General features: G+C 38.2%; 2 protein-coding genes across 4 annotated transcripts; both read left to right on the top strand.

The window, feature by feature from the left end:
• The first annotated feature begins 321 nt into the window (after positions 1-321).
• Positions 322-8,191, top strand: slc25a15a (solute carrier family 25 member 15a). 3 transcript variants are annotated; one of them, XM_079610651.1, is made up of 7 exons: positions 322-961; positions 2,512-2,595; positions 2,870-3,128; positions 5,940-6,080; positions 6,811-6,986; positions 7,266-7,424; positions 7,800-8,191. In XM_079610651.1, the coding sequence occupies exons 1-7, from the start codon at positions 859-861 to the stop codon at positions 7,919-7,921; spliced, it is 1,044 nt and encodes a 347-aa protein (XP_079466777.1). In that variant the 5' UTR covers positions 322-858; the 3' UTR covers positions 7,922-8,191. The 3 variants fall into 3 exon arrangements, with proteins under 3 accessions (XP_079466777.1, XP_079466779.1, XP_079466778.1); XM_079610653.1 differs by having other exon boundaries at positions 323-717; positions 7,800-8,188; XM_079610652.1 differs by having other exon boundaries at positions 324-824; positions 7,800-8,187.
• A 3,820-nt stretch (positions 8,192-12,011) lies between these two features.
• On the top strand, positions 12,012-20,016 carry stoml3a (stomatin (EPB72)-like 3a). The gene is made up of 7 exons (XM_079611282.1): positions 12,012-12,077; positions 13,003-13,106; positions 13,230-13,302; positions 15,482-15,564; positions 17,530-17,733; positions 18,137-18,271; positions 19,802-20,016. The coding sequence occupies exons 1-7, from the start codon at positions 12,017-12,019 to the stop codon at positions 19,997-19,999; spliced, it is 858 nt and encodes a 285-aa protein (XP_079467408.1). The 5' UTR covers positions 12,012-12,016; the 3' UTR covers positions 20,000-20,016.
• Positions 20,017-20,242: the final 226 nt, after the last annotated feature.

Genomic DNA, 20,242 nt, shown 5'->3' with positions numbered 1-20,242 from the left:
AGGAATCAATGAGGACAAGGCACATGTCTTTTTATCTCTTGTTTATTTTGGTGGACTTATTATAAATAAAAATATTTACATTTAGCCTATCTGCAGTATAGCCTGTTATTTCATTAATGGACTAACCCATGTAACTTTGTGTAACGTTAGTAGGCTAAATACATGTTTGAATAAATATACTCAGTTGTGTTATTTAGTTTATTGGTTATTAAATGAAAATATGAAATGGAAATGAAATGTATAATAATTTTATGATGTAATATCAATACATTCGATTGATGTATTAATAATTATATTGATGTGATTACTTGTTCCTGTATAAAACTAATGTGTCCCAGGGGGGTTTATTCTTACATTAATAGCCTAACAAATTACCATATTGTACCCGTTTGCTTGTATAATTCAGGACCACATCTTAATCTGAACAAAGTTTGTGCAGATGCTTCGATAACTGGCATATGCTCAATGCTATCCTGCCATCTAGTGGATACAATCCCTCACTGTCACTGCACGAATATCGCGCTTGATGAAGTTACATTGTGTCACAATCTTTATCATGAGTCAACAACTTCTGAATCTTCAGGATATGACAGAAACACGAAAGACCGCCTTGTCTTATTTCCAGGAAGACCCCGCATCAACACTGCGATGTACACAGTAGGCTACACACCTGTGGCGGTGTGTGATCGAGGAAGTGTGGGTGTTTGCAGGCTTCAGGTGTGTTTTGAGTCAGTAAGAAAACTACTCTCACAGGACGCTTCGTGCCGAGGCTCTTGCACCACACTACAGTCTAGAAGTGTCTGGGGGTGCTCGAGGAAGGGCGGGTGAGTGTGAGAAATTGAATAACCTACATGGACTATGATCATGGATAACATATGTAAGATTGCAACAGCTGATTTAATGTTGTTAAGACATTATGATCTTGGCAATGTGAATGTTGGCACACGAGGAGGTTCAGAAGGTTAGTGTGGGGTTCAAATGGACTCTTGACCGCTCAGGGGGGATTCCCTCTGAATCTGGATTAAAGATTAAGACTGGCTATTAATAGAGCTCACAGGTCAGATAAAAATATCTTGTCTTACCCAGGCACTGAACTTATGCAATGTTCTGACGTCTAATGCTCCATTTTTATGTTTAATCATTCTCAAAACTGTACTAATTCACTTTTTGCAGGTGGAACCGTTGCAATGCATCCTATTTCCACACACACTTACAAATATTTCCACTGATTTTTTTTATGGATAAATTGTCTTTACAGTACAGATTTGTTCATAAACTGAGCACTCAATAAAGAGCTGCTTCCCAGCTAACAATATATTCTAAGAAGGTTTTGCTTACGTTCCCATTAAATTATGAAAACGTCATGCAAATAAAGGGTTTGGTTCACCCAAAAATTAAAATGTTGTCAAATTCCATTGTATCTTTTTGCAATATGGGAACTTTCTTTTGAATGTTCTCTGAACATCATGCATCAAGTTGTACGATCTGAAAAACGTTTAACGAACGCCCAAAGTGTTTCAGAAATAAAATGGTATCAATAGCCTATAAATAACTTTTTTTGTGAGTGCTAACGTTTTCCGAACATTATTAAAAACCATTTAACTCTGAACAAATGTTATATTACCGTTATTGGAAGTTTTTCAGAAAATGACCAGAATGTTAGCTAAAGTTCTGAGAACGTTCCCTGTTAACTGGATTCATGGTTCAACATAAAGTCTTGTTTCCTAATGGATTGCACGCAAGTATTCACTTCATACTTTATCATTCACACAGAACGTGTTTTTGCGTATACAACCATGAGGCATGACAGTGTAAATAGAATTGCCAATTCCATTTTTATGCAGAACTTACAAAAGAAGCCAGACTCGAGTGCAGTGGTAAAAGATCAGTATTGGAACGCGTTCTCTGGGAACGTTCTGTTTGATGATCTCGTGTGCTTGTTTGCTACCTTCTGAACACGTGTGGGTACCACTGAATTCAGTTTGTGAGCGAATTGTTTGAATGATTTGAACAGAATAGCGAACAATAGACCTTTTTGCAAACCTGTTTGAACGATTAGGTTTTAAAAAAAGAGGTTTGGCGACAAATTTGCGATTTTGGCATCGCCATTCTGATTCTACATCCATTCCAATAGAATTGCTAGTACATCAATTCTACATGACTTTGAAAAATAATTGTGTAAAATTGCATGGATTGACATGGGTTTGTTTGTAATTTGAGCATTTGCCCTATATTTTTTAACTATGTAGAAATTATAGTGTAAAAAAATAGGCCTAATATATGTATATAGCCTATATTACCAGGGATGTCCTGATCAGGTTAAATAGTCTCTCTCTCTCTCTCTCTCTCTCTCTCTCTCTCTCTCTCTCTCTCTCTCTCTCTCTCTCTCTCTCTCTCTCTCTCATGTAGGCTACATTGTTTCTGTATTGATGTTTATTGAAAGATGGTAGACATGTATGTTAATGAGGGTGAATCTGAGTTAAAAAAAAAATCTGCACTTTTCCTACACAGGAAGTGATGCAATATTGCAGAAGTTAACCATGGCTCCACATCCTGTCACTCAAGCCATCATTGATCTGTCAGCTGGAGCATGTGGTAACAGCCTTTATTTATTATTTCCTGTGTCCACATTAACAAATGTAATATACGGGATGTTGCATGCATGTCAGGTCCGGAACCGATTAGATCTGAAAATCCCAATTTTCATCAGAGTCAGGCTGCCATGATACAGTGTATTTTCCATGATACAGTGTCTGATTTGCACAAATTTTGCATGATGATGGGAAATTTTGTTGCAGTAAAGAACAAGATAGAATCAGTTATTTAAAAACCATAAGCATGTTCTGTTTCCCCTCCTGTTTTTTGTAAGGTGGGATTGCGTGTGTGTTTAGTGGGCAGCCCTTCGATACAGCCAAGGTGAAGATGCAGACTTTCCCCGGCCTGTACAGAAGCTTTGTCCACTGCTTCGTCTCTGTCTACAAACAGGTTGGACTGCGAGGCCTCTATCAGGGGACCACGCCTGCCCTCATAGCCAACATTGCTGAGAACGCTGTGCTCTTCATGAGCTACGGCTTCTGCCAGAATGTCGTGCGCTTTGTTTCAGGACTGGACCGAGGCACAGAACTCAGGTGAGGTATTATTAAAGGAACACGTCAACTTTTTGGGACTTTGGCTTGTTCACCGTATCCCCCAGAGTTAGATAAGTCCATACATACCCTTCTCAATTCTCAATTTCTCAATTCCTTCTCAAAAAGCACTCCCAAGTCCCAAAAAGTCGGCATGTTCCTTTAACATTCAACTTTGGGCACTTAAACTAAATATGAAAATCCATGACACACTTATAATAGGCTTACCAAAGTGAATCAGGGTAAGACATAGTGTACCTTTAATTGAGTGTATTTAGATTAACATAACATGCTAGCTGTGAAATTAGCCTTAGCAAGACAACATAGCGATTTTATTAAAAAATAAATAATAATAATTAATTTCCACCACAGTTATATGGTGCAAAATGATACTGTGGTGAAATTTTTCAAAAAAAAGTCCACAGGGCCAAAACTGACTATAGTTGAAGAAACGGCCATGCTGTATATCATGTATACTCATGATACAGTGAAAACATGATGCTCTATTAGACTCGTGGGCTGTCTAAGTTATTTATATGGTATGTGTTGAAGCGTTGAACACTCCTCACGTTTTGCTGCGTACAGTAATTCTTATGTGCTTATGTTTCACTAGTCTACTCAATATGCATGATGCAATTCAATCTTCAAGGACAGACGCTGTGTCATGTGACCCACGGCCAGTTGGCTCGGAACGCCTTTCTTGACTCCATAAACATTACATGTTTAGAGTTAACACAAGGGTTTCTTTCTTGTCACCTCTTACCTCGTGTCACCTTAAAATACAGTGTAAATGATGGTACAGTAATGGAATCAGATGACCATACTATGGTACTTTGATATAGTCTACCATGGTACTTTGATTAACATATTTTTAACCACGATATTTACTATACCGTATATAGGCTCTTCAAAAAATACCATAGACTTAAAAACTTTGTACTAATTTTTTTACTAAAGTAAAAAAAAAAGAAAAAAAGTTGAATATACTGAAAATGTTGAGAAAAATTTCCACTAATTTAATTATTGTATAATGGTCATTATAATTAACATGTTAACTGTCAATCATACTCTGAAAATGACATTTCCAACTTAAATTGTTATAAATCTTGAATATTTTGGAGCACAGACTTAAGTTTAAAGGTTGTAATTGGCAGGGGAAAAAAGCTGTAAAGTGAAAAAAGCTGTAAAAAGTTAAAACAGTTTTATGATATATATTTTTAACAAAACATGGTCGACTCTAAAACGGCAAGTGTTCCAAGTTCCAGGTGTTCCAAGTTCCAGTGTTCCAAATTCCAAGTGTTCCAAATTTTAGGGTAGTTTTCAGTAAGATTTTGTTTGGGTGCAGTACCAAACTTTTCCACTAGATAACATCCAAGTACCATTTGTGACCATATAAGGACTCACCCATTTCCATATAAGGTTTGAGTGATCTGAACCATATATTACCACAATGTTATTTTAGTTCCACATACTATTTATGAAGTAGACATCCTATTCATAAGTAGTATGGACAGTAGAAGTGCACGATTAATCGTTAAAAGATCGCCATTTCGATTCATACACCCACGTGATCTTATTCCTAAATGCCAATGATTCGGCTGTCTATTGGGGAGTTCAAGTCATGTCAGAAAGATTGTATTTCTGAGTTGAATGCACATTAATGTTACCACAAAGTCATAAATACGGGTGCGAAGCTATGTAGGCATGAAACCGCTTCACAAACAGTCTATTCAACCACACAGTATCGTTATTTCTATGTTATAATAATTCAAATGATCACAGAAGTACTGGGATAAAAGTTTATAGTTCAGATTTAAACACTGATGTCTACGGAAGCAATCAAAATAGTAAATCACCTTTTGAAAGTGAGGACGCTTCAAGATTGTATCAGTTGCATCGTTACACCAGTAGGTGGCGACAAGTGACCGTTAATAAAATGTATTTGTCATTGAATCATTCATTCAAAAGATTCGTTAAAAATACTGATTCATCCAGTAATGAAACGAGTGAAGTCTTTATGAGTCATTGAATCATTCATTTAAACCTATTTTAACTGATAATTAATTAGATAATTAACTAATAAAATTAGTTCAATATTTTTTTAAATAGACTGTCACTGCAGCAATTCACATTTTGTCAGAATCTCTAGTAAATTACATGTTATTTTGTTTAGTTGTCTGTTCAGAATCATGGAAGAATCGTGATCCCTATTTAAAAAAAAAAAAAAAAAGTGATTCTTAATTTATCCCAAACACATCAAATATATGCATAAAAAACCCGGACATCTGTTATAGTTCGGCGCCACATAAAAAAATGGATAATTGCTTTTACATTATATTTACAATAATTTTTTATTTATTTTTTCTCAAAAAATAGAATGGAGGTTATCTTTTGAACTCTTGGCGTGAAAACGAATGAGGTTTCTACTGATATTTGATGATGTTTCATGTGCATCACTATTTCAAAATAAAGGTCTGAGCACTCCTTATGACTCCTAATGAATACTCTTGTCACAAATGTCATTTCTATCGAAAATCAGTCACCAAACATGAAAAAAGTCTGAAAGCTTTCGAATGAAATGTAGTTTGTCAGTATTGCTTTAGTTTGTCGGGACAGTATTAATCCTTTTTCCTTTAAAGATGTGTAATTTAATTTTCTTCAGAAAATGTAAAAATGTAGCCGTTTCAGTTTGGCGTCACTGTTGAGAAACGGTAGTATGTCTTGACTCTTGATACAAATGCAGTCGTTCATATTACATTTGATCTGACCTGAAAGGATGAACCGTAATAAGTGTGTGTGATTATGTGTTGTCAGTGATATCCAGAAGGCCTGTTCAGGCTCTGTCGCCTCGGTCTTCTCCTCTCTGGCTTTATGCCCCACTGAACTGGTTAAATGTCGACTGCAGGCCATGCATGAAATGGAGGCGTCCGGCAAGATCGCCAGTGGACAGAAAAGGTCTGTCTGGACTGAGGAGGTTTTGGTAATTGAAAATGAGGCCTGTGGTAACTTTATGTCCATTTTAATAGAGATGATAAAGGGTTAATCAAATAAGTTGGTCATTATTAGAAGTTAAAAGTACAATGTTATTTGAGTTTATTCAGACTAAAGCTCTAATTTTTTTTAGTCATTCAATTGAAATAAGGAATGTTTTAATGTGCAGTACAATACTATTATACACAAACATTAAAATATTTTGAGAGTGTAGAGCGATCGACTCGATTGCATCATTCGCAGTGGGCGGAGCTAAAGAGCTCTTTTGGCACGTTTTGCTTTTTTTCGACTCTCTGATTGGTGCGATTTAGTTTTTCACAATTTTTGGTGCAATTTTAGTTTTAACATTTTTAGGAATTTAATTTAGAATTCCACTGTGACATGTAATAATAATGTATTAGTAAATGTTGTAACTAACATTAACTAAGATTGATAAATGGTGTTCATTAATAAATATGGTTCATTCTTAGTTCATGTTAACTAAAGGCCATTTTTTGTAGAGTGTTACCCAGAATTTACCTTTTTGGATGAACTAACATTTAAGTGGCTGACTTTGGTTGAAGCCAACTACTTTTTTTTAAGTTGGGAGTACTTTTTGTGTTTTTGAACTTTTAAATTAAGACAAAAATGACCTCAAAATCAGTTGTTCGGCAGTTCTACCGTCTAGAGTTGTTGAAGTTCCTCTGTCTTTCAGCACGGTGTGGTCCGTGGTGAGAAACGTGCTGCGGACAAACGGTCCTCTGGGCTTCTATCAGGGTCTGTCCACCACTATTGTCCGTGAGATACCTGGATACTTCTGTTTCTTCGGAGGATATGAACTCAGCCGCTCCGTGTTTGCCAACCACATGGACAGAGACAAAGAGCACATAGGTCAGCCCACGAGAGGAACACTGTGCACTCACCTTCATGTCATTACAAACTCTTATCACGGTTTTGTTTACTGGATAAAAACTCCACCGTTTGAGTGAACTCAAACTTAAACACCTCTGATTGGCCATTGCGTTCAAGAGATCAACAAACATGTCTGTGATTGGCTACATTTATCACCGCTGCAAAAACACGTCGTAAAACTGATTCTAGACCAGCAGTGATGGGGAGTGTTATCTTTTTTCAGTGTATTTACCAGGAAATGCGGTGTGTTTCTGACAGGTGTGGTGCCGTTGATGTTCAGCGGTGGTTTCGGCGGAGCCTGTCTGTGGTTGGTCGTGTACCCCATCGACTGTGTGAAGTCTCGCATCCAGGTTCTGTCTTTAGCGGGGAAGCAGGAAGGCTTCCTCAAGACGCTTACGGGGATCTTACGAAATGAGGGTGAGATTTCTGTATTTATCCTTGTTTCTTGGCACAGGAAACTTTTAGCTTGCATGTTGCTAGGCTAATGGCTTAATACTCTAATAAACTTAAAACTTCATAGCACACAAATATAAATAAATGATCACTTGTTATGTATATCTTTTAAGTTGTGTTAGTCTTTTCTTCCCTATTGCGAGGTACACACACCTGCCACTTTATTAGATACACCTGTTCAATTGCTCATTAATTCAAATATCTAATCAGCCAATCACATGACAGCAACTCAGTGCATTTAGGCATGTAGAGATAAACTGCTGAAGTTTGATGAATTGATGAAACACAACAATTTGTTCTTGGACTGCAGCATGTAATATTCTGGTGTGTTGTTTACAGGAGTGGCGCCTCTGTATTCTGGTTTGACCCCGACTATGATCCGAACTTTTCCTGCCAACGGAGCTCTCTTTTTGGCCTATGAAGTCAGTCGCAAGATCATGATGCAAAAGTTTGATCACTGAGTTCGTCTGAGAACGTGCCTCTTGGACATTTTATCCACCTACGTGTTGTTCATTAATGCACATCTTGAATATTTTATGTGAGAGAAAGTATATTTAAATGAATAAAAAAATAAAAAAACACTGAAAATCAATCTGTTTCAAATCAGGGTTATTATTTTTAAACATTTGTTAATTAAAATAAAATAAAATATAAATATTAGTCGGGAAAAACGGAGAAACTGAAAAAAGTTGAAGTTGAAACACTAAAATTATTAACTGGAAATAAATAAAAACTAAAACTGAAAAGAAAAACCTAAATAGCAATAAAAAACTAGCAACATGATAAAAGTACATACCGAGAAAAAAAGAAAAAAAAATTAACAAACTAAAAAGATGCTAATTCAAAATATTAATACAACTAAAAAAACACTGATTTAAACTATTTTGTTAACCTATCAAGAGTCAATATCTGCTGGTCTCATGCTAGAACTTTCCTTTTTTTGTTTGTTTGTTTGTTTGATTGATATAAAAATATTTATTTTAAAACATGAGTTGCATTAAATAGTTGTTTTAAATATGTTCATATGATATTAATTATATCAGTTACTAATAGTGCAAAAAATACTTTCAGGCAATTCTTGAACTGTTTCAGAAACCATTTTTATTCCTTCTGACAAACCGCACACATAGGATTGTGTGAAATAGGCAGCAAATTATACAGAGAAAATACCATTGTCCATAAAGTACAGCATGCAGCTTACAGTATTTCATAATAGCCAAATTCATATATTGTAATGGTGGCTCATGTTTCCATTGAGTTGATCTGTGGTTTATACACACAGCCTGTCTCTATGGTGAGTAGCTCTTGACTGCATGTTACACTCGGTTCTCCAGAGATTCTTCGACTAGTTTCCTTTTAATGAGGTCTTGGTTTATGCATATCTGAACAACTTTGAAGGCTGAATAGTCATGTGTGTGACAAATGTGTGAACACACAATACTGTATTTTACTACGCATGTAATGTTTTTGACATAAAATACACTCCTTAATGCAGTGCCTCATGGGCATTGTCACACAAATAAATGTAATTCAAGGACTTTACAAACATGTAAACTGCACTGTCATTTCGACTTGATATGATTAAATATTTATTAAATATAAAAATATATATAAATTAATAATTTAAAATTGTAATATTTATTAAATATTTGGAGATATTTACATTTTACAAATTAACAATATCAATATTTATTAATATTAGAGCTGGGCAACGATTAATCACGATTAATCCCATCCAAAATAAAAGTTTGTGTTTACATTACTGTGTATAATTATTTTGTATATATAAATACACACATATGCATGTATATATTTAAGAAATATTTGCATGTATATACTGTATATATATATATATATATATATATACATATATTGATACATAATTTATATTATATATAAATATTTGATAAATAAATTTTACAAAATTCTTAAATACATGCATGTGTGTGAATTTTTATACACAAAATAGTTTTGGATGCGATTCATCAAGATAATTCATTGCCCAGCTCTAATTAATATTAATGTAGTTAATGTATTAACTAATTAACTAACAATGAGCAATACATTTGTTACAGTATTAGTTCATCTTTGTTAACATTAGTTAATACAAATATAACTTTTTTTTTTTTGCGTGTTAGTTCACGGTGCATTAACTAATGTTAACAAATACAACTTTTAATTTTAATAATGTATTAGTAAATATGGATGTTAACATTAATTAAGAATAATGCTGTGATGGCCACTCCATTACTGGCTAAAAGCCTGCGTCCCACCCCATGCATGGCATATGGGACACCTCAAATTCAGGGTCACCCACGATTGCGTCAAATCCCTGGTCACCTGGAAATCACGTACCAGTCAGGTGTGGATCTGGGGTCGGTTTCCAGAAGGAAGGTGTTCGTGACGGACGCCTCCAAATCGGGTCGGGGTGCCCTGTGCGACGACAGGCCAGCATTTGGCTCATGGACGGGCCCATTGCTTAACTGGCACATCAACTGCCTATAGATGATGGCAGTCTTCCTGGTCCAATCGGACAACATGACAGTGGTGGCCTTCATAGATCACCAGCGGGGACTCGGGTCATGCCTGCTGAACAGGCTGGTGAGTCGCCTCTTCCTATGGGCTCAGCACAACCTCCGCCCAGTGAGGCCATGGCTCTCTGAACAAGGGAATGGACATGCTGTCTCCGGGGAAGGGTGACCACCCCCAGACGGTACAGATGATTTGGAGTATCTTCGGCGAGTGGAAGTAGACCTCTTTTCCTTGAAAGACATCTCCCACTCCCCAACGTTCTTCTTGAAGGATCAGGATGTGTTGGCCCCGTTCACGCCTGTATGCCTTCCATCCGGTAGCTCTGCTCCCTCAGGTCATCAGCCAAATTATGGAGAACAGACGCTCGGTCCTGCTAGTGGCTCCGCTCTGGCAGAACCAGTGTTGGCTTCTGAGGATGGTGCCGCTCTTGGCAACAGGAAGGACCTCCTTTCCCAAGCGGAAGGGATGATCTGGCATCCCCAAACCGAGTTGTGGAGCCTTCATCTGTGGCCCTTCGAAGGGAGCCTTCACGCCTCTCCCAGAACATCATGAACACTATCTCTGAGGCAAGGGCATCCACTACTAGGCACCTAAATATCCTTAACTGTCTTTTCTGACTGGTACTCGGTCCGGAACATAGATCCCCCATCTTGTGGCATTGTGCCAATGCTGTAATTTCTGCAAGAGCTTCTAGATGGTGGACGAATTCAATGCTATGCTCAACGTGTGTGTGGTAGCCATTATGGTTCGCCACGCCCCTATTGCCTGCCATCAGTTGGAAGGAATGACCTAATTGTGAAGTACCTTCGGGGAGCCAGAAGGCTAAATCCGGCTCTTTTTCTTACTGTTCCACGCTGGGATCTATCCGCAGTCCTTAGGGTGCCCAAGCCGCTTCTGATGACTGGACTCTACCCACTTACGCTTAAGAGTGACCTGCAGTCTTATTTTGGATCCAATGACAGTAAAGTCGTCCTTAAAACAAGGTGAGGCTACGTACCTAAGATACTCTCCACATTGTTCAGAGCTCAGGTCATAATGCTCTCTGCTCTTCCTGCTTCGAAGGGTGAGCAGTCATTACATCTACTCTGCCCAGTCTGGGTCCTCAGAGTATATATTGGGCAGTCCAGCAGTCCCAACTCCAAAAAGCAGAGACTGTCTCGTTGGATAGTGGAAGCAATAGCACTGGCCTATAGTTCCTTGGGCTTGCGGTGTCCGATCAGAGTGAAGGCCCACTCCACCAGGGGAACGGCCTCCTCCTGGTTGTGGTCAAGTGGGGTGTCCATTGGTGACATATGTGCAGCGGCCGGCTGGTTCTTGCCGTCCACCTTTCGTCAGCGGAAATGTGAGTGAACCGCATCGAAAGGGAAGGTTTTGGTTATTAAAATTACTGGATAACTGGAGATAACTGGAACGATCAATGCATGGCAGGCCATGCTACAATGCTCAGTCACTCATGATTCAACGCTTGCCGCTCCTCAGTCAAAAGATTCGGATAATATGGCATCCAGCGCAGACATGTGTAGGCAGTCGACCCTACCCATTTTGGCGGGCTGATTTGTTTTTTGTGCAAAAAAAACTTTATTAACATTATAAGTGAACCTCGGGGAACATATTAATATAAAATATCTCATGAACACTTTAACCAAGAATTACAGCAAAAAAATTATGATATTGGTCATATATCAGCATTTTTCATATATGATGGTATGTTATGTGATTACACATCTCATATTTCCTTCCTTGTGATGGTGCAGAAATCTTTGAATTATAAAGTTCACACTACAGCTAAGTCAATATTTAATAAATATACCTGAACAAATAAGATATAATTTTGCACCACACAATATTCAGGTTCATGGTATTCACAGTGATATCAAATAAGTCTGAATGCTCCCCTCCTCCAGTATTGTGGTCTAGCGGGAAGCAGGACACACCCTCACGGGAAGGTGAGTATACTGTACGTTAAAAGCTTCTGTTACCTGCCATCTGCCATAACACATCTAACACTAGTGTCGCTCCTCAACATGACCACCGTAATCAGAGTTCAAGACCGGGAGACTGAGCATGGCAGACATATAATACAAGGTATGCCTGTTTACAATTCAATTTACAATGACAAAAAAAAAAAAATCTTTAAAATACTGAAACAATATTAAATAAAACGTTCCTTTTTAAACTTTTTTTAAAACTGTGATTTTAATAATTCACAATGCCATTAACATGAAAATAGGGTTTATATTTATTGTACAATAATCCACCATGGCAATAATGTGACCATCAATTGTACATGACTAAGTTCAGAAGGACAGTGATGCTAATACGTGTTGTATGCGTGATCGTGAGCACACTGCGAGTCAGTAGCAGTGTCTCTGTGGAATTTGATATGTTTACCTGACATGTAATCCAGGGTTAAATGAAATGTAATATCCCAATATCAGGGCATTATCTCCATGTCTGGTTTGCATGTATCATATTTGCAAGTAAACTTTCAAGAGGCTTCTTTAATAAAGTTTAAATGTGTTTTGTCATACATTTAATTGATGTGTTTCAGTTATACCAGGATATGTTAAACAGTTATAGTGATGTAGGACCTTCACCTCCAAATTGCGGTGAAAATCAAACACAAAACAACAAAATAACTGTTATTAGTAATAGGGTTGCACATTTAGTCACATTTAAGATCACTTAGCAAGGGTTAGCTAGTTTGAAAGAAATATTATTAAACTTTTTAATTTTTTTACTTGAGTAACAGGACTGAAGACTGAGCTGACAAATGCAATTGAACAAAACATTGAATATAATTCATTACTTGTATTTCTATCGTGCTGTAGAAAAGTGTCTAAATTTGATTTGATTTATTGATTGATTGATTGGCTGATTGGGGAAAAGTTGTAACAGGGTTGATTGTGATTTCAGGGAAGATCATTATCATTGCAGCTGAGCTGATTTCTAAATGATCTCCCACAACCACAAAAAAAGTCCCACAAAATGTTGGCTTCATGTCTTTCAGATGATAAACCGCCCTCGCTGGGATGCTTCGGCTGGTTCATTATCTTTATCGCCATCATTATCACCATTGGATTGCTTCCTGTTACCATTTTTATGTGCATCAAGGTAAGATGTGTTTTTAAGAAGATTTTCTATATACAATCATTGTGTCTTGTTCAACACAATAATTATCGTCTATGTAAATTATGACTGATTGTATGTACAATGTACTCATTGGCTCACTCTTAGATTGTGAAGGAGTATGAAAGGGCCGTGATTTTTCGATTAGGTCGTATTGTGGACAAGAAACCAAAAGGACCTGGTATGAAAAAGATTTTCATTTTCAATTTCAGTTTATTGGAATCCATTTAACACCTGGATCCTGTTAATCAAAGGAACACATAAGATTAATCAAAATTGTTAAATAATATATTCATGTGAAAAAGAAAGTACACCCTCTTTGAAATCCATGGTTTTACGTATCAGGGCTTAATAAAAAATCATTTATTCTTTAGCAGGTCTTAAAATGAGGTAAAAACAACCTCAGAAGAACAACAACGCATGACATTTTACAACATGTCATTATTTATTTAACAAAAACTAGGCCAAAATGGAGAAGCCATGTGTGAAAAACTACACCTTACTGTTTCCATAGGAATTAAGAGGGTAAGTAGCAGTCAGGCACTGCTAATTGATCATCAGCAAGTGTGACTACCTCATAAAGGCTGACGTTTTGACAGTTTGCTGGTCTAAAGCATTCAAGTGTGTGTTAACACAATGCCAAGGAGGAAAGACATCAGCAATGATCTTAGAGAAGCGATTGTTGCTGCCCATCAATCTGGGAAAGGTTATAAGGCCATTTCCAAACAGTTTGAAGTCCATAATTCCACAGTGAGGAAGATTATTCACAAGTGGAAAACAGACTTCAATGCCAATCTTCCCAGGAGGGAGATCTTCTTCCCTCTTCCGCAAGCAGGAAGCTTGGACTACTTTGGATCATGCAACTGCACGGTAAGATCACCTGGGCAGAACTTGGGAAGACAGAACTAGCTAGTCTCAAGTTTCTAAATCCAGTCAGTGTATGATGTCCTTCCAAGCCTAGCCAACCTAAATTGCTGGGGTTTAGCTAATACCCCAGCATGCTCACTGTGCCTGGCAATAGGTTCACATCTTAAAGGAACACTTCGACTTTTTGGGACTTAAGCTTGTTCACCGTATCCCCCAGAGTTAGATAAGTCCACACATACCCTTCTCATCTCCGCGCGTGCCGTAACTCTGTCTGACGCACCCACCGCTAGCCTAGCTTAGCACAAAGACTGGAGGTAAACGGCTCCAGCTAGCATACTGCTCCCAATAAGTGACCAACATTTTCCTATTTACATGTTGTTATTTGTATGGTCACAGCGTATACAAATAAAAAGGTCACATGAGACACAGCCATCTTCTACTCGTATACATACTGGGAACTATATTCTCAGAAGGCGAAGCACTGCTACTCCAGTCTTTGTGCTAAGCTAGGCTAGCGGTGGGTGCGTCAGACAGAGTTACGGCAGGCACAGAGATGAGAAGGGTATGTATGGACTTATCTAACTCTGGGGGATACGGTGAATAAGCTAAAGTCCCTAAAAGTCGGTGTGTTCCTTTAAGCTGCTGCCTGAAAGCCTTGGGAGAGGTGAGGTAAAGGTGGTGCCATAACCAGGTGCTGAAGGCAGTAGCTGACATTATCTGCATCACAATCCAAAAGAGCAAACATCAACTCCCAGTAAGGCACAACATCACCTTTGTCAGAGCAGGAGAGAAACCTCAGGTGGACCCCAGGGCCTCAACTGGGATGCTAGCCTCAGCTCGTGATTGGCAACTAAAGGTTGACCTAGGGAAGCAGCTAAAGTTTCCGGAAAACATTGCAAGGACGACACTCAGGCCAGATTTGGTCTTAGCATCTGACTGTTCCAAGCAAGTGCCCATGTTGGAACTTACTGTCCCTTGGGAAGACCGGATAGAGGAGGCCCATGAGCGCAAGAAGGCCAAGTATCTCGAATTGGCAGAGGAATGAGGAGGCCATGGGTGGAGGGCCCGCTGCAAGCCCATTGAGGTAGGCGGCACAGGCTTTGCAGGACAGTCTCTACATCGGACACTCAGTCTCCATGGTATTAGAGGGTTGTAGGAAAGAAGAGCCACCAAGAACATCACAGAAGCTTCGGAAAATTATCAAGGTGGCTGTGGATCAAGAGGGGTGATCCATGGGGTAGTGCGGTTTCGTCAACTTGAAACTAATCCTGTAACCCTGAGTTTATTCATTCAACTACCATCATGGTATAGGCCCCAGCTATGGACCAGATTATTTTTTTATTGTGCCCTAATATTTAAAACAATAGAATTCAAAGAGGGTGCACTTTCTTTTTCACACTACTGTATATTAATAAAGACCATCCCTGATCATCATTTTTAAAATATAGAATTTTTCTACATTTGAATATTTTGTTTATACATTTCTTTTATAGGAATTTTCTTTGTGCTGCCATGTACTGATACATTCAGGAAGGTGGACTTGAGAACTGTGACATTTGATATTCCTGCTCAAGAGGTAAGTATACATACTGTATACAGTATAGACCTATATATGTATTTTAGTTTGTTTTTGTTAAGTATTTTCTTTTTCCAGTTATTTTAGGCAATATTTCGTTTTTTTTTTAAAGGCGCAGTAAGTGATTATTTAGAAACTGTTGACATTTTAAATCATGCTTTATTTCAACGAAGGAATAATTTTTTATACGTTTAGTTAATATATTTTAACTAACATATTTATTCTGATAGAGGGACCCTTATTTAGAGAAAGCGTTGGGGAAAGTTTCTTTAAAAAGTAAAAAAAGTAGCTAATTCTTTTTTATGGAAAGAATGGAAATGGAAATGGTTACGCTACTTTTGCGTTACTTTTTTTTCCCACCTGGGCTGGACTTGCTTGTTTGTTTTTTAATAACAATAAAAAAAGTGAAGTTCTATTCAGGCTGAAGGAAATGTAAATTGACTCCTGCCCAGGAGAGGGCGCCGCTCAAACAAACCTTTCAGCTGTGCTGCCATTTTGGATCACAGAAGAATCGAACACAACAGAAGAACGTTCAACCAGAGAATGTCTAATATGGGGAGAACTGGCACTCTCAGTAAACTTCCGGCTTCTGAACTGGTTGCAGTTCCACTCTGGTTCATATGAGGGCTCTCACAGGACGAGTGCAGAATGAATGGAGGTCTATGGAGCTATACCCCTCAAAATCCACTTTTCTCAGGATATAATTTTTTCGTCTAGTAATTTGAATGTTGTATTCGAAAGGAGATTTTAGGGTGTTCGATTTTTTTAGAGTCACTTATTTGCTTTAAAAAGTCTTTTAAAATGTCCATGACGTCATACACATCGTACGACCAGAGATACTGCTTTACGGCAATACTTCAGTCACTGTGGTGCTTTCGGGCTCTGCACTTTCTTTTCTCTAGAGGCATCGCCAGCACAGCTGACACCGGTAAACACACGTGCTAGAAGAGTTATTGCTTGAAGACATTCTGGTCTCGCTTCGGATGCCACGACGATGCCATCAAGCTCTCTGTCAAGCTCATTATCTCTGGTCGTAATCAGTCCTTCACTGACCAATCAGCGTTCATTAGCAGAATGCTAGCGTGTTATGGGTAACAACAACTCAACCTGTAAGAAATCGAAAGGACATAAGTACTCGTTCATTCAACTTTCGGCTTGTAACCCATGTTGAACTTGCAAAACCTACAATCAAATCTGAGATTTCTCAACGCCAATCGAGTGAAAGAGACAAATTTAGCCGTCTAGCTCCATAGACTCCCATTCATTTTGCACTCATGGGCAATCTCCCCCAGTGGAACTCTGGTGGAACTACAACCAAAATGCGGTACAATAGGACTTAATAGGGAGTGGCCAGGCTCTCCGTAGATGGGCTCTGGTTCAACACTCTTACTTAAAAAGAGTGTTACTAACAAAAATTTTTACGAAAATGTGATGTTTAACTAAAGTCATCTTTGCTTATTAGTACTGTATGCTTGAATTGGATCATCGAAGGTAAAGCAGCAAAGACATTGGATAATAAAGTGAGATTAAATACATAATACTTGTGTAATTTAACATATTTAATTATTGCAGCTTTCAGAAATATTCTGAGTCTGCATTTCACTGATTTTATTCATTTTGAGGAATACTAAATCTGTTTGGAGCAAGTGAGATGAGTAAATGCAATAATCACCATGTTCACACACAACGTCTCTGCAGTTACGATTTCTCTCAACATGAGGACAGGAGAGCTGTCAGTCAATAAATTACTTTTCATTACTTGTTTGAAAAAAGAAACTCAGATATTTTGTGGTAAATTAAAAAGTAATCTGATTACGTAACTCGCGTTACTTGTAATCCATCACCCCAACACTGGGTACAGGCGTGTAGCCCTCATAACAACCCAAAGTTTGCCAAATAAAGTTTGTTAAATCAACATGATTTAGATATTCAGATGAGCATCTTTATGTGTTTATGTGAGACCAGTTCCTGACGAAGGACTCCGTGACCGTGAGTGTGGACGGTGTGGTGTACTTTCGTGTCTTTGACCCGATCTGTTCCGTGGTCAACGTGTCGAATGCAGACCACGCAACACGGCTGTTGGCACAGACCACCCTGAGAAATGTCCTGGGCACAAAGAACCTGTCTGAGCTGCTGTCTGACCGAGAGGGCATCTCATCTAGCATGCAGGTACAAGATCTCTCTTCTCTGAGGATGTGTTTACTGGCGTGAGGGCGAGGACACCCGACACTCACGTGAGATCCACCAATAGCAAACCGCAACCATCCAACCAATTCCCCATGGAAAAAATCAAGTCCCGTCCTACATTTGTTCTTGTTCGAGAAGTCGTTTCTCTCAGATATACGTCACAATAGGGAAGAAAACTATCACAACTTCCGTTTCATGTCGACTAAATAAAAAGTAGCAAATAGTGCCGTGTACACGGGTATAAGGAGCCATTTTGGACACACCCAGGATTATTGCTTTGCTGTTAAACTCATGCTTCAGCTTTAAAGCTAAACCCAAGCATCTGCCCCCTGAGAAGGGTATCATACTCACAGATCCTGAAAGCTTTGTAACATCTTGATGACAGATTGCCTTGGATGAGGCCACTGGCGTGTGGGGCATTAAAGTGGAGCGGGTGGAGATAAAGGACGTTAAACTGCCGCTCCAGCTCCAGAGAGCCATGGCTGCAGAGGCTGAAGCAACTCGAGAAGCCCGTGCCAAGGTGAGACCAACTCTAATACATACATTTCATTATGAAAGTCAGCTCAATACTGCCCAAATAAAGGGCCCAACATTGAATGTGGGATGTACAAATAAGCGAAACGAAGATATCACACAATAGTGCGCACAGTGAATATTTCGTTTCAACAACACATGGCAAAAGAAGAAGCCTTGTTTTGTTGCAGTGCATTGTCTTAGCAAATACATGCAATCCACACCGAACACAATGGCAGCATACATAATAAATAAACCTTAAAGGTGATGATTGTTTCCTAACAGATTTTCCAAAAACTACTATGCACTCACCATATTATAGAAGTAAATTATTACATACATTTGATCAAACTCCGATAATTGCATTAATGATTTAAACAAGAAGTGATCACACTACATTTAATTAAAATCACCTGTTCATTTCCCAAATCAGAGTCAGTTATGTATTATGCATGTTATGGTCTCTGACAGACAGCATGTAACAGCCGCTCGATCAAGCTGCCATTTTCTCCCTCTTCTCGGAAAGCGATGACGCATTGAAAAGTGTGGGGTTTCCAGGAAAAGCGTGTAGTCGCTGGACCTCTGCTTCTTGTAAACACGACCGTGTATTGTGCGCGTTATTTTTTGACAGACATCAATGTCGTGATATTCAAATAATGTGAATTTGAAAACAGACGGATTGTTAGGTATTAATTATTTATTTCTTAGCTGGGAAGTAGGCCTATTCAGTGAAGAGATTGTGTCGATGTTTTTGACTGTGTGCCTCAGTTTTTAACTGACGTGATAACGTGTGTGAGGGGGGAACTATGTTTGACTGTCAAAATACTTTTGTGTTGTTCATTATACTTATTGTACGGAATTATGTTTATTTCAACTTAATGTTTATTTTTACTTAAATAAATCAGGCTACATGTTACCCAGAGACTGACATGTTTGGCTTGTCAACAAGCTGGCACAAATTAATTGACTTTTGAAAGTCAAGTTAAACTTACATGTTGGTGCATTGCAATTACATTTAACTAACATGTGTAGTTACACGGTTAACTTTACCCCCAAACGTAACCACAACTCAACCCCCTAAAATCATAAGCCTAACCCTAGACTTAAACACAACCATGTCTCAAACTCATTAGCAGTAAATGTGGGAATTTGTAGTTAAATAAATTTGATAAAACATTTAACTTGTAGTTAAATAACATGTGTTATCTATAGTCTTATAGGTATTGAACGTACATATAATTAACGGCACCTAATATGAAGTGTGACTGAAAATAAAAGCACCTCTTTGATTTTTTTTTTCAGGCCCTATTTTGTATCCCCTCATAAACTGGAATATGATAAATTAATTTTAAATGACAAAAAATACACACTTTCCCCTTAAGTTAAGCTGTTTGTCTTGAGATCTCAATACTCTAAGGGCCTTCAGTGATAATTTAGAGAAATATTAAGCTATAGCAAATACTATAGCCGAGACAGCTCATCATATGACACAAGCGGCTGAAGTGTATTATTGTTGTGTGTGTGTGTGTGTGTGCAGGTGATTGCAGCTGAGGGAGAGATGAACGCCTCGCGGGCCCTGAAGGAAGCGTCTCTGGTGATGTCCGAGTCTCCATCGGCTCTTCAGCTGCGATACCTCCAGACTCTGAACACAATCGCAGCAGAAAGAAACTCCACCATTATCTTCCCCTTGCCCATTGATATCATTCAGCATTTCATGTCTAAAAAAAATGGATGAGTCCAGATTATGTTCTTAGATTATGTGCTTGTGTAATGTAATATATGGAAATATGGTGACGGTGAAAGAGAATTCAGTGAGAAACATTGCAGCCATTATCCATTAAATTAACTGGTGAAATATAGTTATGAAATATAGTTTCAACTAATTTAAAAGTAGAAACAGGAAGCTTTTACATGATCTTTTAATATTTAAACCCAAAGTGCAATAAAGTGCAACATAATCATCAAAAAAAAGTTTTGA

The sequence above is a fragment of the Phoxinus phoxinus genome (genome assembly GCF_949152265.1).
Source record: "Phoxinus phoxinus genome assembly, chromosome: 4".
In the NCBI taxonomy this organism is placed as follows: domain Eukaryota; kingdom Metazoa; phylum Chordata; class Actinopteri; order Cypriniformes; family Leuciscidae; genus Phoxinus; species Phoxinus phoxinus.
The sequence above is the reverse complement of the archived record's forward strand: the minus strand, read 5'-3'. Positions and strand labels throughout refer to the sequence as shown.

Excerpts from the sequence above, each read along its gene's own strand:
- slc25a15a (XM_079610651.1), top strand. The coding sequence starts at position 859 with ATGATCATGGATAACATATGTAAGATTGCAACAGCTGATTTAATGTTG. Across the intron at positions 962-2,511 it reads CACACGAGGAGGTTCAGAAG|GAAGTGATGCAATATTGCAG; the intron begins GTTAGTGTGGGG and ends TTTCCTACACAG. Across the intron at positions 7,425-7,799 it reads GGGGATCTTACGAAATGAGG|GAGTGGCGCCTCTGTATTCT; the intron begins GTGAGATTTCTG and ends TGTTGTTTACAG.
- stoml3a (XM_079611282.1), top strand. The coding sequence starts at position 12,017 with ATGACCACCGTAATCAGAGTTCAAGACCGGGAGACTGAGCATGGCAGA. Across the intron at positions 12,078-13,002 it reads TGGCAGACATATAATACAAG|ATGATAAACCGCCCTCGCTG; the intron begins GTATGCCTGTTT and ends CATGTCTTTCAG. Across the intron at positions 13,107-13,229 it reads CCATTTTTATGTGCATCAAG|ATTGTGAAGGAGTATGAAAG; the intron begins GTAAGATGTGTT and ends GCTCACTCTTAG.